Genomic DNA, 15,472 nt, shown 5'->3' on the forward strand with positions numbered 1-15,472 from the left:
ACCCTAACCCTAACCCTAACCCTAACCCTAACCCTAACCCTAACCCTAACCCTAACCCTAACCCTAACCCTAACCCTAACCCTAACCCTAACCCTAACCCTAACCCTAACCCTAACCCTAACCCTACCCCTAACCCAAACGTGTACCTGTGTTTCTCACCTTCCTGTCTATGTATGCTGATGGCCAAACCATTGTGCCCTCACAAAGATATATGGTGTCAAAGATGATGCTAAAATTGCGAAGATTGATGGTGTCGGCGAAAATCTGAAAACGGTGCAATCTTTATGAACCGGTACTGTACGTTGTGTTGAACACGAAACGGTGGTCTCGGTATAGAGACACACAGCGTGGCACGAGTTCTGTCGTAGCCTTTCTTCTGTTGATGACGGATAGACACTGTCGGTCTGCTATTGACCATCGGTATCTACAACAGTACCGAGCCGAACCGAAGTCCAGAAGGAAAAGTCTCTTGCCGATGCACCTGAACTCTGGTCGCCTGACTGCGCTGTTGTGCCTGTGTAGCGATAAGTGACGTGCATAGCCAACTCGAGTGGACCTGGCTTTGGCGGATCCTTTGCAGAAACGGCGAGGTCGAGGTAGAATGTTGTGGTGTGGCCTTTCTGAACAAATGGCTTGCGCTGTACGGTGTTGCTGGATGAGAGCTTGGAGCGGTAATCCAATCGGCGCCCTTGAGCAAGCGCTCTCGGCCTAGATCGCTGAGATGTGCTGTTGCGCTCGACACATGACCCGCTGCGCTCGTTATCGTCGGCTCCGATCTCTCCACCTTGTTCGTCCTGACCCCCCACTTCTACTACATCTGCATCTTCCGTCTCATCAAAAGCCTCGTCGTCATCCGCTTCGTCGTCCTGCTCCTGGATCACCCACGTCGACCCGTTTGTGCCTCCAGCTCTGTCGGTGCTGCTGACAACTGCGGTCTTGACAGCATGACGACGTCGCCCAAGATCTGAAGGGGTTTGGGGCTGCACATCAGTTTCTGTTTTAGAACCGTAGAGGTCTTCGGCGTCTTCGAGCTCCCAGACTTCGTTGAAGGCATTCAAAGGAATGCTCGTGGCCGAAGGGTATATTTGCCATCCTAGGCGCGGCCTTTTTGTTGTCGAAGGTACTTGTACGCCGGTGCGGAACTGATCTGAAGGTGGTGGCGAGGAGTCGGAAGTCGTCTTCGAGGAGAAAATGTGCTTTGGTTCTGGGAACGGTTGCACGCCTGCAGGGAGCCCGCCAAGCGAGGCTGTTCTAGTGGTAGTGCGAGAAGCGGAAGGATCGGCGAAACGCACGAAGCTCAACTCGACATGTACTGGATCGTCCAAAGGATTGGCTAGGGCCATTTCGAAGCTATAGGTTTGACCGCCAACAAGGCTGTTGACATCGACGTCCTGGGACGAGACTACATTGCCCAAGTCTGTTGCCGAAACCCGCACGGATTGTGGCCTCCTCCTCAAAGTGCTGGCTGCTGAGCCGGGGCCTGTGCCCAACAGATGCGAGCCTGGCAAGCCACCGGGGCGGAAACGGAGCGGGTCAAGATATGGCTGTTGGTCGGCGAGACGGATCTGGATGTCGGGCAGAAAGTTGGTTGCGACGAGCTTGATCTTGAACCGATTCGAAGCGGCCTTGATGTCTGGTTTGATCACGATGTGTCGACAGGCGGGACACCGCTTGGAAAGCTTCGATTTGAGCGCTACTCGGGTTGGACGCAGCTCGGCAGCGCGCACCGGTTGATCTGCTACCGAGACCGAGGACCATCGTTGTTCGAGTGAAGCGATCTTGTCATCCAAAGACGCGAATGGCTGGCTCGGAGCGGATTGCAAGCGGGAAATGTAGTCTCTTCGATGTCTCTCGCGCTTGGCCATGACACCCATGGCTGAGGATGCTTGCCCGGCTGAACTGCTGCGGCCGTCTGTTGCAGGCTGCCATGGGTTGAGGGCGCGGTATGTTTTGAGCTCATCAGCCTCGATAGGTCCCGAGCGAACAGAGTTCCCAAGACCGCTGTGCACGAGATGTTTGGAGTGCCCTAGATGCGGTAGGTCGCGGACGAGTCTGGATGACTGCAAAGCAGCAGTAGCAGCATTACGCGCAGCTGTGGCCCTTGCGCTACGTCCAGAAGAGGAGGCAGTGGAAGACGAAGCTAACGCTACCGAGGCTGTCGAAGCAGGCAGCGAGCGGGAGCGAGAAGAACTGCCTGATCCGACGGCAGCCGAGGTGATGGCTGCTTGGGTCTGCGCCTTGAGGTAAGGGTCGAAGTGATCTTTGAGGCGTTCGAACTCGTGCATATCTGGCGCGCCATCTTCTGAGCGCTGAAGCTGCAAGCTGAGTCCGGTTGGTTTTTCAAAGACGAGGCCGATGGATTTGGAATCCCAGCGGCAAAACGAGCATGCGAGGTAGTAAGGAGGTTCGCCCTGGCTCGCGGCGGGATCAGTAGGGTCGAGGCCGGGGGCGGCTTGTGAGTTGAGATCGCTCGCTACGACTGAGAGGGTATGCTGGCAGCACGGACATTCAAAGCAGTTCCTGGCGCATCGGTTCTTTTCGCCCTTGACACTGGCACCTGGCACCTCGAAGAGGCAATTGGGACAGTAGTAGCTTGCTATGTCGACGGTGACGCATCGGTTGCATCGGATCTGGTCGCACTCGTCGCAAAAGTAGAGGGCATCGAGGGGATGGAAGGCATAACGTGAAGCGGGAGAATAAGCAGGCAAGCCTGGCGGTGGGGAGGCGAGCGACGAAGCGGAGCGGGGGGTAGAGGTCGAGGCCGCAGTGTTAGCGTGAATTTGGTTGCACGGGCAATAGTAGAGCGCGTGCGGAGCTGCCATGATCCGCCGTGGAAGCAATTCGCTGCTTGCTCTGCAAGCTGATGGCGACGATAACCGATGCAGCTGGATCAGAAGGTGTTGGTGTTGGTGTGAGCGTGGCAGAGTGTTGATCTCGCGCTTAGCTCGTATCGGGGGCAGAAAAACTTAGTATAAAACGTACAAGCGTGGAGCAGCAGAGCGCGACGTAACATTAATTGTTTTGCGCGTTCGGACAGGAGGATCTCTTCTTCAGAGATCAGACCACTTTCTGCGAATGCGAAGAAGCTCAACAACACGCACGCGGCCGAAGCTGTTGCACGACTGGAACTGCACGCCTCGAGGCAGAGAGCGAGTCCAACACGGAGACCAACGAAGACGCTCGCTCTTTGGGTTCTTCTTTCTTTCGCGTTGTCACCATCTCGTCCTTCCACACCCTGTCATACGGAATTTGTACCAACATGTCCGCTTCCAACGTCGATGCCCAAGCTCTGGCCGACAAGGCCCAGCTCAAGATCCAGAAGCGCAAACGCTTCGAGGCCGTCTTCCCGCTTTTGGTCGAGGAGCTCACCTCTTACCTTGCCTCGGAAAACATGCCTGCTGAAGCCATCGACTGGTTCCGTCGCAACCTCGACTACAACACACCGGGCGGTAAACTCAACCGTGGTCTCTCGGTCGTCGACACGGTCGAGATCCTCCTTTGTACCGACGCTGCTACCGGTAAGCTCTCGCGTCAGCTCACCGAGCCCGAGTACCTCAAGGCTGCCATCCTCGGCTGGTGCATCGAGCTTCTCCAGGCCTACTTCCTCGTTGCTGATGACATGATGGATGCAAGCGTCACGCGCAGAGGTCAGCCCTGCTGGTACCGCGTCGAGGGCGTCGGCAACATTGCCATCAACGACGCCTTCATGCTGGAAGCTGCCATCTACTTTTTGCTCAAAAAGCACTTCCGCTCTGAGCCGTACTACGGCATGCTCCTCGAACTCTTCCACGACGTCACCTTCCAGACTGAGCTCGGCCAGCTCATTGACCTTATCACCGCCCCAGAAGACTCGGTCGACCTGTCCAAATTCTCGCTGCAAAAGCACCACCTCATCGTCGTGTACAAGACCGCCTTCTACTCGTTCTACCTCCCCGTCGCCCTCGCCATGCGCATGGCCGGTGTCACCGACGAGTCTCTCTACAAGCAGGCTCTCAATATCCTCCTCCCCATGGGCGAGTACTTCCAGGTCCAGGACGACTTCCTTGACTGCTACGGTACCCCGGAACAGATCGGCAAGATCGGCACCGACATTTTCGACAACAAGTGCTCCTGGAACATCAACGTCGCCCTCCAGCATGCTACCCCTGAGCAGCGTCAGGTCCTCGACGCCAACTATGGCAAGAAGGACGCAGAATGCGAGAAGCGCGTCAAGGATGTGTTCAACCAGTCCAACATTGACCTCCGCAGCCGCTTCCAGAAGTACGAGGCCGAGTCGTACGAACAGATCAACACGCTCATCAACAACCTCCCCGAGTCGCAAGGCCTTCGTCGTGAAGTCTTCCGTTCTTTCCTCGACAAGGTTTACAAGCGATCCAAGTAAAACGTCCTATAGGCTGTAGTGTTGCACCTATGTGATGTCCTTCCGTGTAAAGGAATAGAAACACTAACACAGAAATACCACTCGCGACCTTTGCTCAACCGATCGAGAAAGGTCAGGTTCAGGCCACAGCTTTCGAACATTGTGAGTTGACTGTGATCGTATATGTGACTTGGGCCCATCGAAGAGTAGAAAGATACAAAATAGGGGAAACAGAAGCAAAAAAGGGAAACAAAACAGAGAAAGGAGCTAGCACTGCAAAGGTATCATTTGAATCAGAGCCCGAAAAGAGTCGGCCGGGGAGTACACCTACTCAAGCTGCCATCGCCGCAGCAGCCGTAGCAGCGCCGCCTGTGACACCCGCTCGACCACCGCCGAACGTCTTGGTGATGGAGCGGTCCGCAGGGTTGAAAGAGTAGCCGTTGGCGTGGAACAGCTTGGACGCGAGGTAAGGTCGGATGTCAAACACGTCCACCTCCTTGGCACGCGTCTCGAGCTCCGATACGGGCACAGTCACCACGGTGCCCGACTGAGCTGCACCACCGCGACGACCGCCATTGGAGAGCTGCACGAACCGCATACGGTCCTTGACGATCGAGCCGAGGATAAATGAGAGAAGCTCGTCGTGGTCGCGACTCTGGTGCAAGTACTTGCGGAAGCCCCTCTCGAGCGTCTTCTTGACGCTCATCTTTTGCGCAGAGACAAACGACTCGACCGTGGCACGAATCGCAACGTCAATGTCGTCGGTGCGCACATAGTCGCGCAGGTGCATCTTGGCAGATGCTTCAGCCATGCGGATCATGCTTTCCAAGTGACGCACCGTGATGGGGAAACTGCCCGTCGAGATCGACTCGCGACGCAAGTCAGCATACAGACGAGAGATGCGGTCCTGGTCAAGCGCGTTGAGCGACGGACGCACATGGTCACGCGCGTACATGATGTACTTTTTCAGAAGATCCTGAGGCAAGATGTCGGCGTCGAGCGAGGTGGCCACGAGCTGCTCGTCGGCCTCGTCGTCGAACTTGGGGTGTGATCGTAGATGCGAGCCAACCACAAAGCGCGCCAGCATATCGTCCTTGACAGGGTCAACCGTGTCTTTGACTACGCACAAGGCATCGAAACGCGACAGAATGGGCTCGGTGAGCTCAACGTTCTGGTTGAACGGGATCGTGGGGTTGTAGCGACCGCGGATCGGGTTGGCTGCTGCCACAATGGCACAGCGAGCTTGCAACGTAGTGACAATACCGGCCTTGGAGATACTGATCTGCTGCTGCTCCATGGCTTCGTGGATCGACGTTCGATCGGCGTCGTTCATCTTGTCAAACTCATCGATCAGGCATACGCCCTTGTCGGCGAGCACGAGAGCCCCTCCTTCGAGTGTCCACTCGCGGGTCACGGGATCTTTTCGCACTGATGCCGTGAGACCGACAGCGGAAGCACCTTGGCCCGTAGTAAAGACAGCTCGCGACGCCGTCTTTTCAACGTACTTGAGGAACTGCGACTTGGCGGTACCAGGGTCACCAAGTAACAGGACATTAATGTCGCCACGAATGCGGTGTTTACCACCAATGTCTTTGGGCACGCCACCAAACAGACTGAGCGCGATGGCGGTCTTGATGTCTTCGTGGCCATAGATGGACGGAGCGATACTCTTGATAATACGCTTGCCGATGCGCTCGTCCTTGGCTAGGGTCTTGATCTGACGCTCGTCTTCCTCAGTGAGGCGGAACGCTGAGTAGGCATCGTCGCGCTTAGCAACGTGATTTGCCTCAAGCACGGTGGCAAAGACGGGAAAGCCGTTCTTGGTGTTGAGCGAAGCGTCAAAGTTATTGCGGTATACGCCGGTGATCTCAACCTCCTCGCCCGGCTTGGCCGAGTCGATAAGGTCCCAGAGCAGGACGACCTCTCGGTGACGCGGCAGACGACCAGGCGGCACGCTTCCGGGCGACTCTTGCAGTGTCATTTTCTGGTAGTTGCGGTAGACGGTCTGCTCTGAGTTGATGCGGAAAGGACCACGCTGCTCGCAGTTGGAGCAGTAACTGAGTTTGATCTCTTGATTGGCATCTTGCCAGAAGGGACCCAGAACAGCACCGCAACGCAAGCAGTCGAACTTGACGTACTTGAGCTGTGGGAAGACACCACTGCGGCGCGTCACGACACCGCTGACGCGAACAAGCGAGTTGAGATGGCCTTGGCGGAGATCGCGCAAGGTAGACGAAGTGGGCAAATCTGCGATACGAACGTGCACCTCGGAATGGATGCGATCGTACGAGGGATAGTAGAGCATGATGACATCAAAGGCGACCTCGTCAAAGATCGGAAGCATGCTGGCAGGCGAGTTAGCCAGAAAGTACGCAAGGATGGCCTTCGAGTCGACGAGATGCAGGAAAGACACCTCAAGCGACTCTGCGTTGGTTTCACCGAGCGTCTTGATGCGCTGACCATAAACACTGACACCATTTTCGTCGACGTAGGTAACGAGGAAGTTGCGGAATTCGCGCACAATGGCGCGGCGAACATTTTCGGTGGCAACCCAGCTGGCGATGCTGTCGGTCTTGACATCGCCGAGTTGCTCGAGCGGCAGGTCATCTGCAAAAGCGGCGGCATCCGCACCAGCGGCAGCCTCGTCGTAGTGTCGGCGTCTGCGACGGTTCAGGATGGCGACGCCGTCGTCGGCATCGCTGGCGCCATCGTCGCTATGAAGGAACTCGGGAGCGCGGGATCGACTGCCACGGTTGGCAGCTTCTGTGCGGTCACGGCGGCCCATGCGAAGTTCGGCAAGACGACGTGCGTTGGCGTCCATCTGGTCATACTGGTTCTCGTCGTCGATGTCAAGCGCGGTGTCGTATCGGTCAAGTGCTGCATTTTCGGTGTAATCGTTGTCCATGTTTTCGCCAAAAAGATCTTCACCCTCGTCGTCGGAGTCAGCGTTGGCTTGGAAGTCGTCGCCGAGTCGGCGTGCCTCGTGCTCCTCGTCAACGACATCGGCATCCTCAAGTTCACCATCCGTGAAATCGGAGAACGCGGCGGGAGGACTCGAAGGAGGCAAGGAGGAAGGCGGTGGTGAAGATCGGCCGGCAGGTGTATTCGCAGTGGATGGTCCCGGCAGAGGGGAGGAGGCGTCGAATGGATCGTCTCGCTGCTGCAGCTGCTGCGAGCGACGACGCTTGCGATTTGCGTTGTTCTGAGAGTCGGCCTGTTGGCAGCGAGAACAAAGAAATCAAGGGTCAATTTCGGGGGTCCGTCTCAGGTAGAAATCAGTGAAAAGTTGCTTACCATGATGGGCTACGGTAGATGGTTGCCGCAAGGGAGAGGTCTTATCGAAAGGTATTGTGGCGAGAATGCCTTGCAGATGTAGTACCTTGTGAGGGAAAAAATCGAAGAATGTCAGGGAAGAAATCAAGAAGAGAAGGATGATGATGATGGTGATGGTGATGGTGATGACGAGATGAGAATGGTAGAGGCTGAACAGCAACTGGTCGGAGCCCTTTCTCGTCGCTGAGCCTGGAGAGCTTGCGAGGACGAGCGAAATGTTGTGTTGCTCTCTGGATTATTCTCGACGGCTTCACGACTGTTTGATTGCCTTCGTCGACGTTGATCTTCTCCTTGCGCGTGCAAGTCAAGCAGTTGGTGAGTGCGCAGAAAGCTTTTTTGTCCACAGGGCATTCTCACTGAGCGGGTGCGCGCGCTGCCAACAATCACACTCTCATTCCTCGAGTTGACGCGAACCTCATTTACACGTCGGTTGCATGTTCAACGCGTAAATGGCATACTTCGAGACGCGCCAGGGTCGGAACGCGTCAACAGCATTCGCACGAAAGGATGACAATTCGGAAATCGGTCGTGCTGGACCCTGTGACATTTCATAATAAAAAAAAGTTGTACGCTCCACTTTGAGCTTCATCCTCATCTCGTATACCATTCCGTGCTGAACAGCTACCCAAGCGCTTTCCTGACCTCATACATATCCACCACAGAGTCACAATCTTGTCGAGAGAGACGCTAGAAGATGGTCACAACAAAGAGAAATGCCGGCAATGCGTCTGCAAACCCACGCCGACGACGCACGAGGAAGACCAGGACACTTGCCGTCTCGTCCGATGACGACTCTTCCTCTTCTTCGGATTCCTCTTCAGACTCCAGCAGCGACGAGTCAGTTGTAGAAAACTCACAGACACTGCCTGCCAAGACTGTGGCTGTAAGGACCAGGTCTGCTTCTTCGTCTTCTTCATCCTCGTCTTCATCCTCATCCGGCTCGTCTTCCTCGTCGTCAGCATCTTCGTCGGAAGACAGGTCATCGATAAGTGGCAACTCGTCTTCCTCCGTCTCTGATGCAGACCTATCTTATCAGCGCCGACGAAGCACAAAAGGCCGCACAGCCTCGATTGCCGACAGCCAAGACATCGCGACCTCTTCGGGAAGCAACAAAAGACACGTATTTCGTCTAACTCCCGAACCTGATGCATCCACGTTCGACAGGCGTCCCTGCAAGAAGCAACTTGTCACTCACACCCATACACTTGAATCGCTGGAGCCGGCATCTCCGCGTCTTCCCCCGCATCTACAGCGCATTGTCGATGTGAAGACATCCTCCCTTTCATCTCGGAAGCCGTCCAGTCTCGAAAAAGACTCGGCATCACAGCAGACACAAGCGCAAAAGCAAAGGCGACAGCAAGCTTTCCGTTCGCTTTGGCTCAAGGCTGTCGCAGACGAGTTTGGCGATGAACTCGATGCTATTCGAACGGTGAGTGTTCAACCAACACAGTAGTCTCTTGGCCCTGTTCAGATACACTAACTCGTCCTCTCTTTGTCTTTGCTTTCTTTGCCATGTGCAACAGCGCGAACCCACTCTTGGAGCAGATGGCGGCACAAGGCTACCACTCTTCATCGATGCCCTTGCAGCCGGCTCCGAGCTCTTTACTTCAACCTCGTCCGAACAGCGCGGAGCCTCGCAGACAGTTGCAAGCTCGCGAACAACACTCGACGAAATCACGCTCGCCTCCAATCTGAGCATGTCGAAAAAGTGAATCGAAGGATCCCTGTATAGAGGTATTTGCAAGAGTCGTGTCAATACATACAGTTACATGGAGGTGCATAAGGGAAACCACAGGTGCGAGTGGAAAGATTGCGTGTGTATCGGAGTCTTCAAGCAGCTGAGGCTGGTGTGGTACGGAAGCGCGTTGAACGCTTGCGTCGAGCTTGAAAACTAACGCACTGGTCGTCGCTGTCATCGTCATCGTCTTCGGCCAAGGCGGCTGAAGCCGGCGCGAGGCTTGCGTTGCTTTGCTTAGCAGTAATCGCATCAGCTCCTTCGCGCGGAGCCGAGTCTTCTTCGGCGTCCGCAAATTGCGACTCTTCCGTCGCGGGAAGTGCGGGCGGCATAGCACTCCCGATCGGCTTTCCTGTCGCGCTGTATCCATTCTCTTCCAGATGCGCAGCCTCGACATCCGAATGTGTCTCCTGTGTACGTGCACCTGATGGAGCTCGTGACGACTCGTCCGTGCCACGCTGCCGATCCAAATCGGAACGCGATACGTTGCCTGAGCTGATTGGCGTTGCTTCGTTCCCCGACGCTTCCTCAGCCACAGCGCTCGTGACCACAAGGTTGTCCGTGTTCAGCTCGGGGAGTTCGGCCTTTCGCAGCGCATCGGCTTCGGTGGAGAGCGTGGCATCCATCGAAAACGTCTGGCAGCCGCTAGCGACGCCAGCATTGGCGGAACCGCCCAAGTTGCCCCGCACCCTGGGTGACGAGTGGTCGCCTTGAGCCTCTAGCCCTGCGAAACGGCGATCCGACAAGGACTCGGACGGCGACAATATGTGCTGGTAGGGCGGCTTGAAGACATTGTAGCCGCCTTCTACAGACGGCGTGAGAATGTCGTTGGAATTGTTGCTCCCGCTCGACCCTTTGCGGACATAGGCCTCCGGGAGGAAAGATGCGCCTTCTACGTCACCGTCATCGCTTGCACCATCGCGCACCATCCAGCCGTGACCAGAATTGACGAGCATCGGGCCGCGAACGTTGCCGCCATCGATATGGAGGTCGTCAGAAAGATCGTCATCCGACAGCTCGAGCTCGAGATCGACATCATCGTGCTCGGATTCCAGATCCTCAAGTGGCGCTTCGAAATGACGACGACGGCCGAGTCGATCGAAAGCAAATGGCTGGCCGGCCATCGACGGCGCCACAGGCGAAGAGGGCTGACTGAGAGCGCCGAATGCAGTCCGAGCAATGCTGTCGCTTTCCACTGGCTCGGCGAGTAGCTCTGTGGACAGACTTGGAGCATCGTTGCGGCCGCCGCTGCTGTTGCTGCCGAGGACAGGCGCACTCGTTGGTGTACCGAATTCGGCTCGAGCGCCTGTCTGCTCGATCGCACTTCGAGTGTCGACAGAGAGTGGGCCTCCACCTTCTGCTGCTGCTCTGACGCTGCTCCTGGTACTACCACTGCTGATGCTTCGTTTGGACATGCTTGCATTCTGAAAGCTTGAAGAGAATGGCGGCGCATCCCTGGAACCTCGCGTGCTTGGCCTGGATAAACTGCGATTGTGTTCATCGCCTCCAGTCATGAGCCAACTGCCACGGAGAAAGTCGCCGAGACGGTGGCGACCAGAGACGCGCGAGGCTTGCGAGATGCTCAATGTTGAAGACCTGCCTTCTGAGTCCACCGATCTTCTTGGTGAAGCGGCACATTGGGGATGTGAATCGTGGGTGCTTGAGCCTTGACGGCTCGTCATACGGTGCATCTGAGGCATCTGTGGCGACGAGTTGTTGAGCGAAGGTGACGCCGTCCCAACCTCGCGACGTGCTGCACCGTGTGTGTCGGACGACGTGCGCTGCGGGATTTCGGGACCTGCTCCGGGCCTAAGTCCGGCAGCACTGCTTGTAGAATGAGCCGAAGCCCTACGGAGTGATACCAGCTCTGGCGGTTTCATGGTGCCGTCAACCGCATCATCGACAATCACAGGAGGTGGCAACATGGGCGACAGCTTGGCGGCTGAGTTTTGCACCTCCGCCTTACTCTCTTGAAAGCCGAGAGGAGAGGTTTGGAGTGGAGAGAGCGCTTGCATTGCGTTAGGCCGTTGAGAGGATACCGTGTCTGACTCGTCGATGCGATTGGCTGCGGCGAGGCCACGCACTGCGGCAGTGCCCTCGCGCCGACCTACGGACGAGACACCCTTTTGCCGCGAAAAGAACATGGGAGCTTTGAGAGGGGTGCGCGGTGTCCGAATTGAAGAGGTGGACGGATCCGACGGACTGGACGAGTCGAAAGGCGTAACCGGCATGGAAGCAGCGTTCTCTACTGCGCCAAGGCGATTTGGTCGGGGTGAACTGGTGCCCGAGTCGGTCTGCGCATCGCCATGGTAGGAAGAAGCTGCAGACGAATGGTTGACGGATTTGCTGCGTCTTCGACCGCCGCCGAACGAATCGAGCAGCTTGGACTGCCACCTTTTAACACGCTGCTTGAGTTTGGAGAAGCCGGTCAAGGCATCTTCCACATCGGCGTGTGAGATCTCGACAAAGGGCATGTGTTGAGGATCGGTCTCCGATAGCCAAGCCGGTGCATCTTGCAGACCACGTGTGACCCATGGGTGCTTCTTGACGTCTTCCAGCGTGATGCGCTTGGCTGGATCCTTCTCGAGCAAGCGATCCAACAGATCGCGCAACTGCTGAGCATCCTCGCTGAGACTTGCCAGATCGGCGTCAGGACAAAGCTCGGAAGGGGTGGCTGGCTGGGCGTCCGCCTCCTCGTCGATCCATTGCGATCGTGACTGCCATCTGGGCTTCCTCGGCCCAACGCGGACGCGGTCTGCCCCCATGAACTTGGGGATGGAATAGTCGGTGCTAGGGATCACGGCGAACAAAGCATATTCTGACTCTGCTGTGAAGGGCGTCGTACCGAATAGGAGGCAGTAGAGCGTGACACCGAGAGCCCAGACATCGATAGCCTTTGTCACTTTGGGTCGTGCACGTGGGGTAGAAACCTTTCCGTTGGCAAAGTCGGCAAGCGAAGCTGCATGGGAGCTCTTGTCTGGGTTGATAGAGGGAGAAGCTGAGGGAAAGGAAGACATGCAAAGCTCGGGGGCGAAGAAGGCGGGGCTGCCGGCAGTCTTGGCTAGCTCGCGGTCGTCAGCGAGGCTCGAATCGTTTGTGGATTCCGCCTGAGCGCCAACCCTACCCGGTGATGAGGATGTTGAGCCAGGGGCGGCGGCAGCGGCGTGGTCGTTGGCAATCATCATGGCATAGCTGAAATGAGAGACGCCAAAGTCCGAGATCTTGACGCGGTGATGCTCGTCCCACAACAGGTTGGCTGGCTTGATGTCGCGATGGATAATGCCCTGGTAATGGAGATACTCAAGACCACAGACGACGTCGCGAAGCACGCTGCGCGCCTCGTCTACGGTGAGGGTCGGCTGCCCTAGGTCGTCCTTCCAGACGACTTCGCCGCCCTCCATATGTTCCAACACCATGAAGATCTTTTTGCTCTGCGGGTCGTCGATGACCTCTTTCAGCTGTACAACGTTATCGTGACTGCACTTTTTCATAATGGCGATCTCACGGCGAACCTTTTGATCTGTCGTCCAGAGGAGCGCCTTTCGGGCTTTCTCGCGGTCCTTTTCGCGGCGACGCTCGGCGTCCTTTTCGGACGGACCCCAGCGTGCGAGGCTGAGAGCAGAGGCAGAAGGCGAGCGCGGAACGGTGGGTAAGGGCGCGAACTGCGTCGAAGCTGTGATCGGGACGCCTTTGACGGTGGTGGAGGCGGAGCCGCTAGCATCGTCTTGCGGTGAGTCCGAGCCGCGTCGTATCGGTCCCGACGCTTTTGCTTCTATGGGCTCTGTAGCGAGCGCATTGCTGGACGATGGCAATGGGCCGAGTTGCGCTTCAGATAGACGGAACGGATCCTTGGCGCGATTGTTGCGATTGAGCAAGCCCAGCCCGGCACCGAGACGCTTGCGAGCCTCTCGCTCAACAATCTTGACAGCGACGCGCTCGCCCGTCTCGAGATCTCGAGCGAGGCGAACTTTCCCGTGCACACCGCGACCCAGTTCGCCCTCGATGAGGTACTGATTGACCATACGGCGACCGCTGGTGTGTGTCTGGATATCGAGACGGTGCGTCTCGAGCACATGGGGTGTACGCTGAGAGCGGACCGAGCCGTAGGGATTGGGCGAAGTGCGACCCGAGTCCGGCGGCGAGTTGAAGGTGCTGGCATTGGCGGAAGTGACCTGGCTATGTGGTGGCGGATGGGAAGATGGCAGTCCAGAGGATGAATTGGCTGCGCCAGCTGCTAGCTGCTGATGCATGTGCTGATGCAGAAGCTGCTGCTGGATTTGTTGGGCGTAGAGATGAAGTTCGTTAACGGCGGAACGCGCGGGTGTGGAGGAACCCGAGATGGCGGAAGGAGAGACGGAGGCAGAGTGGCTTGAAGGATCCACCACGCTGAGATGGGCGGGCGATGTGTCGCTGGCTGCAGCTTTGTGGATGTTTGCATCGTGACCGGGCGAGATTAGGACGGGATGAGCGAGCTCTTTGGAGTCGGATGGCAGTGCGGGAGAGCTGTACAGGTGGACAGGAGATGCTATGCCACTGGTATCGATGGAAGGAGCGGCGTTGGTGGCGGTAGAGGAAGATCCAACAGCGCCCAAGACGTGCCCGGCCATGGCAAGGCTGAGACTAGCGTATGCAGGGCTTGCGGCAGGTGAGCTGCTATCGCTTGCCGCACCGTCCATAGCCGCTCCTCGCGGAGAAGCTGCAGAAACGGGTTGCGGTTGCGTCTGGGTCGGCGCGTCCATAGCAGTGGGTGTATCGATCGATGAAGAAGAAGACTCCACTACCTGAGCGGCCGTCGACGGGTCCTGCATGCTTTGTGAAGTCATGACTGTGTACAATGCGAGCCGTGTCGACTGTGGGAGCTGCGGCGCCGAGGTCGGCGAAGTCGTAGAGGAATCAAGGTGAGAACTCCATCGTCGGCATCAAACAGCGCGCGATCGATCCGAATGCTGCTACCTGTCGATGGCAGACGGGTGGGAACAGGATCGAAGACAGATTGAAGCCAAGCCGTGAGGGAGCGATGAAGACGTCAGGGCTGGGGCTGGCCCAAGTTCAAGTTTTGGGTCGAATTAAGTCTAAGGGTGGAGACGAAGATGGTCCCAGAAGCGTCGAGAGAGTGTGTATGCTCGAGAGAGCGAGCGGGTGATGGAGTTTGCGATGGCTTGCTAAGTCTCGTTGGGCGATCAGAACGCGTTGCTGATGGTGGTGACAGTGATGGTGACGGTGACGGTGACGGTGACGAGCAGAGCGAAGTATGTCTGCCGTGCAGTGCGGTGCGGTGCAGTCGTGTGGACAAAGTGATGCAAAAGTGAAGTGAGGTGAAGCTGGAAGAGCCGATCGAGTGGTTCAGCTAGCAAGGGCAAGCGAAATATCGACTGCCAAACATGTGTCAGGGTGCAGCTGCAGCAGCGTCGCAATACTGTAGTCGAATGAGGGGTTAGGGAAAAAGAGAGCTGTGGCTTTCGGAAGCGGGCCAGCTGCATTGATTTCTTGCTTCTTGGCTTCCACAACCCAGGACGAAGAGGACGCACTGACTCGCTGAAATGACTGACTGAACGGCTTCGCTTCCCTTCTGCAAGCCACAGTCGAGTAGTTGCAGGCGAGGCCGAGCATGGTCAAGATTGCCCTGATTCGGGTCCTGCTGCACTGTGACACTGTGACGCTTTTGACGCGCTGAGCGCGCAATTTCAACTCTTTCACCTGCGACTCAGGCTCAGTCTCAATCGCGCCCGCCCACCACACACACGCAGGAAGTACAAAGCAAGTAGAGCTCAACTAAAGCTAGAACCCTCGCTCCTGCTATCTGCCTCAAGCTCAACAAGGCGACAAGCGCTTCTTCAAAGGTGAAAGGTAACGCCGAGCGACAAGCACAGCCTCAGGTACTGTAGTTCCGTGTTTTGCCGTCATCGGACTCTCCTCCGCAGATCCATGCTCGTCGTTGTATTCGAGAATTTCGAAGTTGGACATCGCAGAGCGAGACTATACCTTTTTGGTGGCATCGGCTGCAACTCCTTCGCTCGGCTGTACCGAAAATCCGCAACATCAGA

The 15,472-nt window shown here is 56.8% G+C and overlaps 5 protein-coding genes across 5 annotated transcripts; 2 read left to right on the forward strand and 3 right to left on the reverse strand.

Moving 5' to 3' along the window:
- Positions 1-407: 407 nt before the first annotated feature.
- On the reverse strand, positions 408-2,822 carry EX895_004235 (uncharacterized protein; the record flags this gene model as incomplete). The annotated part of the gene is made up of 1 exon (XM_029884831.1): positions 408-2,822. The coding sequence occupies one exon, from the start codon at positions 2,820-2,822 to the stop codon at positions 408-410; it is 2,415 nt and encodes an 804-aa protein (XP_029738581.1).
- Positions 2,823-3,259: 437 nt separating this feature from the next.
- Positions 3,260-4,381, forward strand: EX895_004236 (uncharacterized protein; the record flags this gene model as incomplete). Its single annotated transcript, XM_029884832.1, has 1 exon — positions 3,260-4,381. One exon carries the CDS (start codon positions 3,260-3,262, stop codon positions 4,379-4,381), a length of 1,122 nt encoding a protein of 373 aa, XP_029738582.1.
- Positions 4,382-4,691: 310 nt separating this feature from the next.
- On the reverse strand, positions 4,692-7,657 carry EX895_004237 (uncharacterized protein; the record flags this gene model as incomplete). The annotated part of the gene is made up of 2 exons (XM_029884833.1): positions 4,692-7,574; positions 7,655-7,657. 2 exons carry the CDS (start codon positions 7,655-7,657, stop codon positions 4,692-4,694), a joined length of 2,886 nt encoding a protein of 961 aa, XP_029738583.1.
- Positions 7,658-8,387: 730 nt separating this feature from the next.
- EX895_004238 (uncharacterized protein) lies at positions 8,388-9,405 on the forward strand (the record flags this gene model as incomplete). Its single annotated transcript, XM_029884834.1, has 3 exons — positions 8,388-8,813; positions 8,946-9,122; positions 9,217-9,405. The coding sequence occupies 3 exons, from the start codon at positions 8,388-8,390 to the stop codon at positions 9,403-9,405; spliced, it is 792 nt and encodes a 263-aa protein (XP_029738584.1).
- Positions 9,406-9,523: 118 nt separating this feature from the next.
- On the reverse strand, positions 9,524-14,236 carry EX895_004239 (uncharacterized protein; the record flags this gene model as incomplete). Its single annotated transcript, XM_029884835.1, has 1 exon — positions 9,524-14,236. One exon carries the CDS (start codon positions 14,234-14,236, stop codon positions 9,524-9,526), a length of 4,713 nt encoding a protein of 1,570 aa, XP_029738585.1.
- Positions 14,237-15,472: the final 1,236 nt, after the last annotated feature.

This window comes from Sporisorium graminicola, chromosome SGRAM_3 (assembly GCF_005498985.1).
Source record: "Sporisorium graminicola strain CBS 10092 chromosome SGRAM_3, whole genome shotgun sequence".
Lineage (NCBI taxonomy): Eukaryota > Fungi > Basidiomycota > Ustilaginomycetes > Ustilaginales > Ustilaginaceae > Sporisorium > Sporisorium graminicola.